Raw genomic sequence first — 12330 nt, 5'->3', positions numbered from 1 at the left:
AAAATATTTCATAAATTTATATCATTTTAACAATTCTCCATATTTTTCATCCAAACAACGGAGAAACAAATGATATTTAAAGTTTATTGAAACTCTGAATGAAATTTGTAATCCTTTAGTTAATAAAATAAAATTAGGGTATTTCCCAATAAAGATAGTAGGGTAAATATGTCATTTGACATTTAATAACATACCGTGTGACGTGTACCATTCAAAACCAAAGGAAAAATAAGCGGTGAAATCACACCCATTCATTCAGTTCCCCTGTTTGTCTTCACACTCCTCTTGTTCCAACTTCCAATCCTCCAACCCTTTTTGTCTTCGTGCGCCTTTCAATTTTCCCGCAAAAGGGTTCGCTCGTTTTTCAACTGTATGGCACCGATCACTCGTAGAACCTCTTTCCCCAAAGTCCTCATTGAGAAAGACTCTGACTCGGAACAGAGTTCCTCTGATGAAGAACAAGAACAACAAGAAGAAGAAGAAGAAATACTCGTAGAAGAAGAAAATGGGGTTGCTGAAAATGCCAAGATTAAGAAACTGGAACTGGGTTTTGTCGGTAATAGTAAAGGAAAAACACCCATTACTTTGTCTCTCCAAAAAGTTTGCAAGGTTACTCCTTTTTTCTTTTCTTTTTGAAAAAATTTAATTTTTGCTGCGAAGTTGTTTCTTTTTTCCTAATGGGTATTGGGATTCTGTTTTGGTTTGGTGGTTGATTTTGTGTATTGTTGTTGATGGTGTTGTTATAGGTGTGTAAGAAGCCTGGACATGAAGCGGGTTTTAAGGGTGCTACTTATATTGATTGCCCAATGAAACCCTGTTTTCTGTGTAAAACTCCTGGTAAGTGAAGATAACTATTATCTTCTGCATGCTGTTTGTATTTAATATGCGTTGGATTGATTTCTCTATATATATTTAATGTTTTATATGATAGTGTTTTTGATCGGTTGAGGGTATTTTATGGCTTGTTTGTGGAAGTGATGATGAGTTCTAAACATGAATTAATATGGAGTAAAAAATGTTTTTTTTGGTTGTCTAGCTTAGCTTGTCATAGTTGATTAGAGAAAATGCCTCGAGGTAATGTACCTTCTCCGGGCCGTGAAGCACAGGCATAACGCAGACACTAATGTGATGGCATTGTTAATAGTTTAGGAAAAGGATATTGATTGAATGTTATTACATGTGTCAGTGTTGTGTCGGTGTCTGATATAATAGTCATGCTTTTAGTATGTGTGGAGTCAGTGGTTCCTACGTACTGGGTCTAAGAGTCGACTAATCTGGGGACGAGTCCTCCTACCATCTACTTGTGGAGTCAGCTATATGGTTTTGTTTTGTTTTGTCGCAAAGCTATACGTGACCAATCTGAAATTCAGATTAAATTGTTTTGTTTCGTCAAATAAACGGCACTATAGTGCTATATCATGATGGATTTTGATCCGCTTTGAAAACTGCGACATACCTTTAGATCTGCTTTTTGGGGAATAGTGGCATTCAGGTTCAATTGCAATGTCTGTTAGCTGATGTACCAGCAATGGCGGGAAAAAAAAAATAGAATTTTAGGGTTTTAATAATAGTTACACTGAAGAATCTGCTTGTAGCCTAAACTTGACATATTTTTATAAATAAAAAAGTGAAGAGTCAATGAGTAATACTCCTATATTCACCATTATATGTAAACCTTTCAATATATAAACTATTGTTTGCATCAATTTCCTTTTTTATATGTATGCAACATGTCTTTGAATACATATAATTGAGTTATTCCAAAAGCGGTGTTTTTGCTATTTGTCCAAAATGCTACCTGCTATTTTACATAGTAAATTTCTAGAGTTCCACTATTTTTCCTTAGAATGCTATTGATGATATAGAACCAGCATAAAGATCATATTTCATCATAAACGCTTACCTATACCACACTCTTTATTTCATCAACTAGAAAGGTTATCATTTGTGACACTTATGTCTCTCTGGTTTGATAGTAACTTGTTCAGCTCTTGATTGTATTTTTGTTTTAATATTTACCATTTTTTGATATTCTCAATTGAAGGGCATACTACTTTGAATTGTCCGCACCGGGTCTCTACTGAGCACGGTGTTGTTCCGGCACCCCGCAAGAAAACAACTAAACCTTTGGAGTATGTGTTTGAACGCCAGCTAAGACATGCCATTCCTCTGGTAAGCCTAACTATTTTTTTAACTAATATTTTATCTTTAGTTGTGAAGAATTTGACGATCTCTCATTTCTACCGTGTCATTAATTTGCAGTTGTGATTCTTTTACTGTTTATTTATTTCAATTTGGTATCATTGGAACTTTGTAGAAACATTACTACATGTTTCTACTGCAAAACACAGTATAAACTTTTTTTAGCCATATTGCAAGTTATATACTGAATGATGTATGCTGAAATATCAGTGATAATATTTGAAATCTATTTTTAGGTTTAAGGCATTTGTAGATTTTTTTGCTTGTGCTTAGGGTCCTTTCTATCTCTTCATTGTGGAAACAAATAATAGGAATTTTCTTAATATTATCATGCAGTGTCTTGAATTTGAAACCATATTTTCCTCATATGATTACATAATGTTTATGTACTACCTTGTTCCTAGCTATTCATTATAGAACCTAGTGTTATGTGATTCTTATTTTGAAATTCACGTTTTCCTGTTTTATGCTTATAGATCAAGCCAAAATGCGTGATCCCAGACCAAGTACATTGTGCTGTTATCAGATATCATAGTAGACGAGTAACAAGTTTGGAGTTCCACCCGACAAAGAATAACATCCTGTTATCAGGGGATAAGGTTACTCATTACAATGAAGTACAATAGTTGGGAATAATTTGTAGGTTGCCATTTTTTAGCCACTGATTCTTTTTTTCCTCTGCTTTAATTGTACTAGAAAGGACAAATCGGAGTCTGGGATTTTGAAAAAGTATACGAGAAAGTAGTCTATGGGAGCATACATTCTTGTTTAGTGAATACCATGAAGTAAGTTGCTTAATGAAACCACGGCCTTCATGTAGTTGACCCGTTGCTTTCATCATTTTGTTTATTTGCATGTTTTAGCTGGAAGTTCTAATGTTAGACTCTAAATGGGAAAATTTGTAGGTTTAATCCTAGAAATGATTGCATGGTCTATTCCGCATCCTCAGATGGAACCATTAGTTGTACTGACTTGGAGACTGGAATATCATCCTCTCCGATGAACCTGAATCCGGATGGATGGCAGGTAACATTTTCTCTAAATGTTTGTTTCTTAACTTATTTCCTACTGAACCTCTTGAGCGCATGAGTTTATTCAAGGTAATTCTGTAAATGTCAGTCTTGTCATTTTGCAACAAAAAATTTATTTGTATGTGTTGTTTTTATTAGGGTCCGAACACTTGGAAAATGCTCTATGGCATGGATGTTAACTGTGAGAAAGGTCTCGTGCTTGTTGCCGATAACTTTGGTTTTCTTCACTTGTAAGTAACTTCCTTTGGCTCACCCGCACTAGTTTTTACTTTCTCCACATGTCCATTTTCCAACATGTTAGCTTGGCAAAACTATATAACCCCCTTCGCCATTGATAGGGTTGACATGCGGTCCAACAACAAAAATGGTGATGCAATTCTGATTCATAAAAAAGGTAGTAAAGTTGTTGGTATCCATTGCAATCCTCTTCAACCGGATATCCTTTTGACTTGTGGAAATGATCATTACGTGAGTTCTTCCCGTTTATTCCTATATTGATTTATATTGAAGTTAGTTAAAAATATTTGTACATTTGTTTTACGTTACCAGCTTATGAAACAATGATGTTTTTTAGGCTCGTATATGGGATCTGCGTCGCTTAGAAGCTGGATCATCACTTTGCAACCTTGAGCACAAGCGTGTTGTTAACTCTGCGTATTTCTCTCCGATATCTGGAAACAAAATTCTTACTACATCACAAGACAACCGTCTTCGTATATGGGATTCTATCTTCGGTAACATGGAATCTCCTAGCCGAGAAATTGTGCATAGCCATGATTTCAATCGCCATTTAACACCCTTCAAAGCTGAATGGGATCCAAAGGTGGCAGTTTTAATTTCGAATTTTATGCAGCTCTTTATGATGTTTCTTTATATTCTTATTTTAGGAATGCTACTGTTAATGTAATTGCAGGATTCATCTGAGTCACTTGCTGTTGTTGGTCGATATATAAGTGAAAATTTCAACGGTGCAGCCCTGCATCCTATTGATTTTATAGATACCGGTACAGGGCAGTTGGTAGCGGAAGTCATGGACCCAAACATCACGACCATTAGTCCAGTGAATAAGCTGCATCCACGCGATGATATCCTGGCAACCGGAAGTTCTAGGTATGATTCGTCACACATTATCTTAGTAATAGTCCTAAAGAACTAAAAGAAGTTAAAGAACTTTTGTTTTTTCTCCTTTAAATGTATGACAATATCTATATCTATTTTCTGTATTTGAATTTTCAGTCTTTAAAGTTATATTATTCATCTTAATGGTCCTAAGTTACCTGTTAAAATATTTCAGATCTCTATTCATTTGGAAGCCGAGGGAGAGATCCGAGCCCATTGAGGAGAAAGATGAAAGGAAAATTATTGTATATGGAAACACAGAGAAGAAGCGCGGTAAGAAAAAAGGTGATGATAGCGATGAATCCGATGATGATGGATTTTCCAAGCTCAAGAAGCCCAAGTCCAAGCAAACTGAGTGGAAATTGGCTCGCTGCTCGAAAAAAGGATAACGCTAAAATGTTCAGTTTTTCAGTTCTTTTGGGTTTGAAGGTTTTTTAATCCAACTGCTAACCCTGTATAGGTTACCAAACTCCTTTCATAGTTTTGTTTTTTGGGGTTGGAACAGTGATTTTGTGTAAGAATGCAGGCCTGGCTGGCTTTGTGTCTCTTTTTTGGTACTAATAGGGTATATAATCTTCAAGCTTTAGATTGAGATCCTAAATTTTGAATTCTTGTAAGTTTAGAAGCCAGTTCCTTGCAGAACTACAGCAGCTATATGACAGCCACCTAGAGAAAATATCTAGATATGTAATGTGATGTCTTGTTGAATATAATTAGATCGTTTTTTGTTTACTTTGTGAAAATATTTTATATTTTCATTTTCTAAAGTATGTCACTAAAAGCTTACTGGTAAAAGTTATGAAACTTGTGATGGGGAGAAGAGCTAATACTAGTTAGAAATGATTTATATTTGAAAATGTTGAAAACATGTGAGTATTGTCATTGTTTTTAAAAATTTAACACAATGTGTTACACAAAAAACTAGAAAACGATTTCTGAAGAATTCTTTTTTATGAAGTACTATTAATGTTATATTGTATTTGCCAGACTCTACTATTAACAAAACTCACTAATTACTCAAATTAGAAAACTGGTCTTTTTTATATATAATAATAAACAAGTTTCATTCTCTAAATTTATCAAAAACAGGTCACACCTCTCTTATCTCTGTTATTGTATAGAAGTGTATCATTCTGAATAACGAACCCAATTGAAATATATTTCAATTGAATGATTTGTGGTATGATATGATATCCAACTTTCACTTCTAGGTTAGAAACACTTATTCTTTTTGTTGAATTTACATTTTATATATTTCGTCTTATTTTTTTTAGGCGAAAATCATGTGTTTCTATGGCTCATTTGCAAGTCTCAAACCTCTCGTTATATCCTCATTCAAATCTCCAAGTAGGACTATATAATCGGTAAAAACAAAGCATACATCTCAGTGCTAACTCTTGGATGCACTTTGTGAATACATCCAAAATTAAAGTAAAAGTGTAGGATCTCAAAGTTGAACTTTGGTGTAATCCTATTGTAATGGAAAAATCGCTCGTCTCTCCATCATGTGACCGCACACAACACACTAGTCGATACCCCTTCATACATATCTTGAGTAACTTGAATATAGACAATCATAACTCCTTCTTTATGGATTTCCACAAAATCTCTATAGACATTCTATCACACGCATTATTCAAGTCAATAAAAATTAAATGCAAATCTTTTTTGTCCATCTGATACTGCTCCATCACACGTCATAATAGATTGATAACTTTCATGTTTGACCTCCCATGCATAAAATCAAATTGATTTTTAGAAACTTAGTATCTTTTTTTAGTCTCCGTTCGATCATCATTTCTCATAACTTCATGGTATGATTCGTAAGTTTAATCCCCTTATAATTTACACAATTTTGTATATCTTTATTGTTCTTATAGAATGGAACTAAAGTGCTTTTTCTCTATTCGTCTGACATATGCTTTGACATCATAATTTTGTTAAATGTTTTTGGTGAGCCATTCAATGCATTTATCTCCAAGAAATTTTCACTCTTCAATAGGTAGTTTGTTTGACCCAACCGATTTACTGTTACTCATCATTTTCAATGCAACTTTTACCTTTTGTTTTTAAATTCGACGATAATAATTATTGTTTCGATCCTCTTCTTTGCTATTGAGCTTGTTATAGTTTGGTGAGATATCATATACTTCATTAAATAAATTATAGAAATACATCTTTCATATACCTTTTATATAATTTTCCAGAACCAAGACTTCTGTCTTCTTCATCTTTAACACACTACACTTGATCTGAACCTTTTGTCTTTCTTATATCTTATTTATTTTTCTCCCTCGTTAGATCCTAAAAATTGATATAATTCGTTAAAAGTTTGGGTTCTTTCTCCACTCATCACCTTCTTTCTTTTTCTTAACTTTCTTATGCTTTTTCAAAATTTCAGCATTTTTAGACCTAAACCATTCTTTTAAATACTCTTTTTGTACTCTAACTTTCCTTTGAACATTTTTATTCCACTACAATGATTCTATACCCATAGGACAACAATTTCTTGATTCTCCTAACATCTCTTTAGCAACTTTTCAAATATCTTGGGCCATTTTGATCCACATATAATTTGCACTTCCTTGTGGTTGTCTGAACCCTAACTCTAAGATCTTATGTTCGAAACTCATTTGTTTTCCACCTTTCAAGTTCTACTATTTGATCGTGGAACTCCCATGTGACTTATTCTTTCCGCTTTCCTCTTGAACCTTACATCCATAACCAACACTCTATGTTGGGTAGTCAATCTCTATCCAAATATAATTGTATAGTCCAAGCAAATCTTCCTATCTAGTTTCCTAATAAGAAAGAAATCTGTATGAGTACATCTCACCCCACTATTATATGTGACAAGATACTCATCTCTTTTCGTAAAGCATATATTAGCTATAGTAAGATTCAAAACCGACAAAACTCTAGGATGAATTTACTTTCCATATTTATCTCGCTGATACCATACCACAAATGCACCCTCAAAACCTCTTGCTACGCTCCCTGGGTGTCCATTTAGAGTTCTATACACCCTAAAAACCTCTTGCTACGCTCCGTGAAGGCTGTTGAGGAGGTTGTGTCTATGTATTCCACTGCATGGTATCTAGTGTAATCCTGATTGTCCCAAGTAAGGTATTTTCTTGGAAAAACATTGTGGGTTTGGTCTCCTCACCAGGTGTATCCTATGGTGACAGGATGTGTGCAAGACTGTTTTCAACATACCGTGTAAAGTTGCCAACAATACTTGAATTTTATTTCTCAAGCCCACTAAAAAAGGCACTTTAGTGTGTGGTTGATGTATTTTTCAAGAAGCTTGACTTGTATTCGACAGACTGTTGTTGGTGTAACTGGAGCTTGGATTTTTGTGGACCTTGAAGGGGATCAAGGGTTGTTGTGTTTTTCTGTAAGTAAGGAAGGCTTCAGAACCAAGCTCAGTTTTTGTGTTCCATGAGAAGGGAACTAATGTCCTACCGGATGTTGGGACATTATGTCAGTAGGTGTGCGGATTCCTGCTGCATAAAAATGCTCTGGGTGCTGAACAAATGTGTGATGATCACATATGCTTAGAACCTACTCTTGATTTGAAATAGGAGGTATCTGGGTTGTGTATCTAAAATGTTTATCCAGAAAACATGTCTTAGATTGGTTGGTTGAATGATGGTCAACCAAATTGTCTACTTCTTGGTTCAGTTTATTTCTGATTCAAGTAAGTAGGAAATGCAAAGGCTGAACTTCAGTGTCCAAGAGAAATGTGTTATGAAAGTCAAGTTCATATGTCAAGGACATTCTCTCTAATATATGGAAGATCCTTCTAATCAAAGGTGTAACACCCTTCTAACCCACATATGTTTTCGCATATAATTTTAACGAAAAACAAACACACCACCACAAGGGTGTCACATCTTCATAATAAGTTTCATATAAAAAATAGCCCTACTCCGTAACACGGGTTGCAAAACACTTAAATATAAATAACGTCTTTAAATTCATTAGTTAAACTAATTCAAACTTCACAGCGAAATAAACAATTCTTACAACTTCTTCGTAAATCAATTAACACCATGAAGAGTAGTTCAACATTAATAGATTCATCATACTTCATGTGTTATAACACCATGGAATAAAACGCGAATTCATGAAAGAAATACGGAATCCTCAAAATAACAAAAGTACTAAGATTTGCAATCAAACGATCCCAACCCAGATGTTACGTATCATAGAAATACCCTCTTTGTTCAAAACAACTCGCTAACAGACTCCACAAAGCTATCCTCTAAGCTTCAACAGACTATTCCTGATTACTTGCACATTACCCATGTGGAGGTAACATTCAAACAGAAAGGGTGAGTAAATCACAATTATTATAAAAAGCATAAGTAATAGATATAGTAGTCATAACACAGGGACAACAACACAACATCATCTATTACGTCCACAACATAATAAACAATTACTTACTTTTCACATCAAACCACCCTAACTCAGGAATCAAATCAAATCGTTATAATTCAAGAATTGGAATCAAACACATCACTTAATTTCCAAATATTGTGCAATGTCACGAATAATGAAGTGCAACTTCATAAGGCTCATGCATGTGGTACCAAGAACATCACTGATGACTTAGTCATCATTATCTCTAAAGATCCCCACCAATAGGATCAATTCCCGCTTGGAACCGGAGTACATCACAAGTCGCACTCAATCCACACTATGGGATTATGGCCATCACTGGACCAAACGTCCTAACATCATCGAATAATATCCTGGAACTTCACTGGACAAAATTCCTACAAATGCTATGAATACATGATGCACAACACAATATAAAATACGAGCACTACTAGTCAAAACGCATAATCATTCATCATGTTTGTCACATTTCTTCACATTCGTCATCTCATACTTCATAACACACATATCATCACAACAACATCAAAACATCATAAATTACAAGCCAAGTAACAACAAGATATGATTAATTTAATTTCATAATAGAAAACATATTTACTATTATTCATCACTAGACATCATCATCTCATCATAAAATAATTACTAGAAAACTGTATCCTACAACTCATTTTATTCCAACACTGTATATATCATTTCATTAGCTCTCTTACGCTTCGAACAACGCGTCAAACAGAGTCTGGAAACTCAAGTTATGACCTTTATAAAAATTCCATTTCAAGCATCATTCTCCCGGCGAGCCTCCTCCTTCGCCCCGCGACTGAAGACACTAGCCAACCTCTCAAAATTTTCAAACCTTTCACCCGACGAGCCTCTTATTTTTCCTGGCGAAACAAGTTAGTAGCCAAAACTTACCCTCGCCTACACCATTCGCCCGACGAGATATAATTCAATCGAATCGCCCGACGACACGATCAATCCGTTCGACGAATCTGGGTGATCAGGGATTTCCTTATGCATTTTCCTTCATAAAATCAGTCCAAATTCTTGCGATTTCTTCATATTACAAGTCCTAAACCATCTTTTAAACTCAGTATTTCATCATATAATCACAACTCAATGGATTATACATTACGGGTATCATTATATTGCAAAGTCACAACTCACACCTCTAAATCATCAATATCGTTCATATCATCAACAATCCATCATAACCCAAAACCAATCCTACGATTATCTAACACTTAGGCCAAATATAATAATTAGGATAGACTCCCATTATCTTTGATTGAAACTCGGTATCAAAATCCTCTTCGCGTTCTACAAAGCCTTCAAGTTCTCTCAAGCCTAGCTCTCCTCTCTCTCACGTTCTTCCAAACTTTTCACGATTGAATGAAAACCCTCTTCCTTCTTTTCTCTTTGTTTCACTTAACCCTCTTGAATTGACTATCTCGCCCTCATTATCTCTACCTCACTATTATTCTATTTTTTTAACGAAAATAATCCCAACTAATTATTCTAATTACTACAAAATACTCCTAATTCTCAATAATTCTCATAACACCTATGCACCGCCAAAATCATTGAAACCTCATATATCATCATCAAACAAAAAAATATCATCATTAGAACACCAAGACTTCATAAGGACTCATATATTCGCGCTAGATCAATTAAATAACTAATCAAATAATTAATCTAGATTTTCGGGGTGTTAAGAAAGGAGCCAGATTTATGGAATCTTGTTTGTGGCCATGGAACAGATTCTGTCGAGAGAGATTTGTGTTGGTGTGCACTAACCACATGTTGTGCTGCTATTAAGGAGGAGAATGTTTGATTCTCAAGGAGTTCATAGCAGTTGATGATGAAGAATCCCAAATCTGGAGTTGGAGATTCTTGAGATGTCAGATATAATGTCTTGACATCTTTGTATTGAGAATTTATTTTTCTTAATATGTACTACTGATGTTTCTCTCAAACAAGATAGATGTTATTTACTTAAACTCGATATCACTTGTCAAGTCTATGAGAACATGGAACTCTTGTTATGATAAATTAAGAGAGATATACAAGGGATTGTATGCAATGGAGATGCATCAACCTAAGTTAAGTTAATATTCTGAAAAATTAACTTACAGTCATGGTGTGATTCAGCCAATGATCTAATGGTATCATCCAAGTTACTTGTGATGAATTGTTCGATACTGAATAATGGGAGAAGCAGACTTGTCTGGACAGTTTGTTCATGGTATGATACTGGTTATTGTGGTCTTCTTGAAGAGGGAATCTCCTCTTTTGGTGCAGAAGGATGACACCTTACATCTCAAAGTCAGACAGGTGGTCTGAAACTTGATTATGAAGAAGTGTTTTGATTTATGGTGACAGCTGCTGATGTTTCTGCATAAAAGGTCAGCTGCTGAAGTGTGATGCTCTTGTGTTCTTCCTCAATAGTTTTTTTGTGTGTATGGAGTTGCTATGGGTGTTATCTCCAGAACCATAGTAATTGGTGGACTCCATATAATTGAGTTCTTTTTCTAGTTGATCTTTCCAATTACTTTTCTTGCACAACCACTTGTATTTAATTTTCTTGCTGCATAGTTCTTATGTTATCATACTTTTCACCAGTTTGCATTGAATTGCCCGAAGCTTTTTTGCCACTCCCTACTTTTACTTCCATCAAACTGCACATCTCTACTTATTTCTATCTTATTCTCATTTAGTGAGAATAGTATGTACGTATCTATTAATTAATGGTATATGAAAATCATGGATTGACTCTTGTCACCAAATTTTCTTCTTATAATTGTTCAAGCACTTGCCTGAAGCAAAGTGAAACAAATATTTTGAAATGGTCCACAGTTGGCTTTAATCCAATTCAAGCTTCATAAATTATATTGTTCATTTGCTTCTTTATTGAACACCTATTGATAATAAACACAACAGATGAAGTTGCTTCACTCCAAAATTTATTTGACATCCGTCTTGCTTTAAGCATACGTCTTGCCATATTTAGTATGCTTATGTTCTTCCTTTCAACAACACCCTTGTGCTGAGGTGTATTTGAGATATAACTTAATGCTCAATACCTTCTTTGTCACATAATTGTGCAAATTCATCTGAAACCACCAAGTGTACGAGCATGCGTTCACCTCTGATCTACTTAGAAATTATTTTTCAGGCCAAAAAAATATTTTTATCCTCAATTTCTTTTGCAATTTTTGTAACACATTTAAAGATGGCATCATTATAATATCTCAATAAATAACATGCAAATAAAAAAGTCATTCTTAGAGCATCTCCAATAGAGATTGCTTAATGCATATGTGAATTTTAAGTTCCAGATCTTAGCGTTTTTACTATTGGAGAAGTTATACATGACATGACGTTCTCGTTTCTTAATTTTTTTTTGTAAGTTGCTTTATGAAGCAATGTCCAAAATATGTTGCTCATCATTTAATGATATGTCACCTTTCTTTTGATAATTGAGGGTCAAATATAAATTGATTATGTCATATAAAAATTGTTTTGAAATCATCATTAAAATAAAACTGGTTTAAAATTTTTAGATGTTGCT

At 34.5% G+C, this 12330-nt stretch overlaps 1 protein-coding gene across 1 annotated transcript; it reads left to right on the top strand.

Annotated features, from left to right (window-relative positions):
• Positions 1–242: 242 nt before the first annotated feature.
• LOC131634886 (protein DAMAGED DNA-BINDING 2-like) lies at positions 243–5084 on the top strand. The gene is made up of 11 exons (XM_058905510.1): positions 243–609; positions 747–837; positions 2045–2172; positions 2679–2801; positions 2899–2987; positions 3108–3228; positions 3372–3463; positions 3572–3701; positions 3808–4056; positions 4147–4343; positions 4528–5084. Exons 1-11 carry the CDS (start codon positions 373–375, stop codon positions 4739–4741), a joined length of 1671 nt encoding a protein of 556 aa, XP_058761493.1. The 5' UTR covers positions 243–372; the 3' UTR covers positions 4742–5084.
• The last annotated feature ends 7246 nt before the right edge of the window (positions 5085–12330 follow it).

This window comes from Vicia villosa, unplaced genomic scaffold, assembly GCF_029867415.1.
Source record: "Vicia villosa cultivar HV-30 ecotype Madison, WI unplaced genomic scaffold, Vvil1.0 ctg.001374F_1_1, whole genome shotgun sequence".
NCBI lineage: Eukaryota > Viridiplantae > Streptophyta > Magnoliopsida > Fabales > Fabaceae > Vicia > Vicia villosa.
This window is presented reverse-complemented; position numbering and strand designations above follow the sequence as displayed.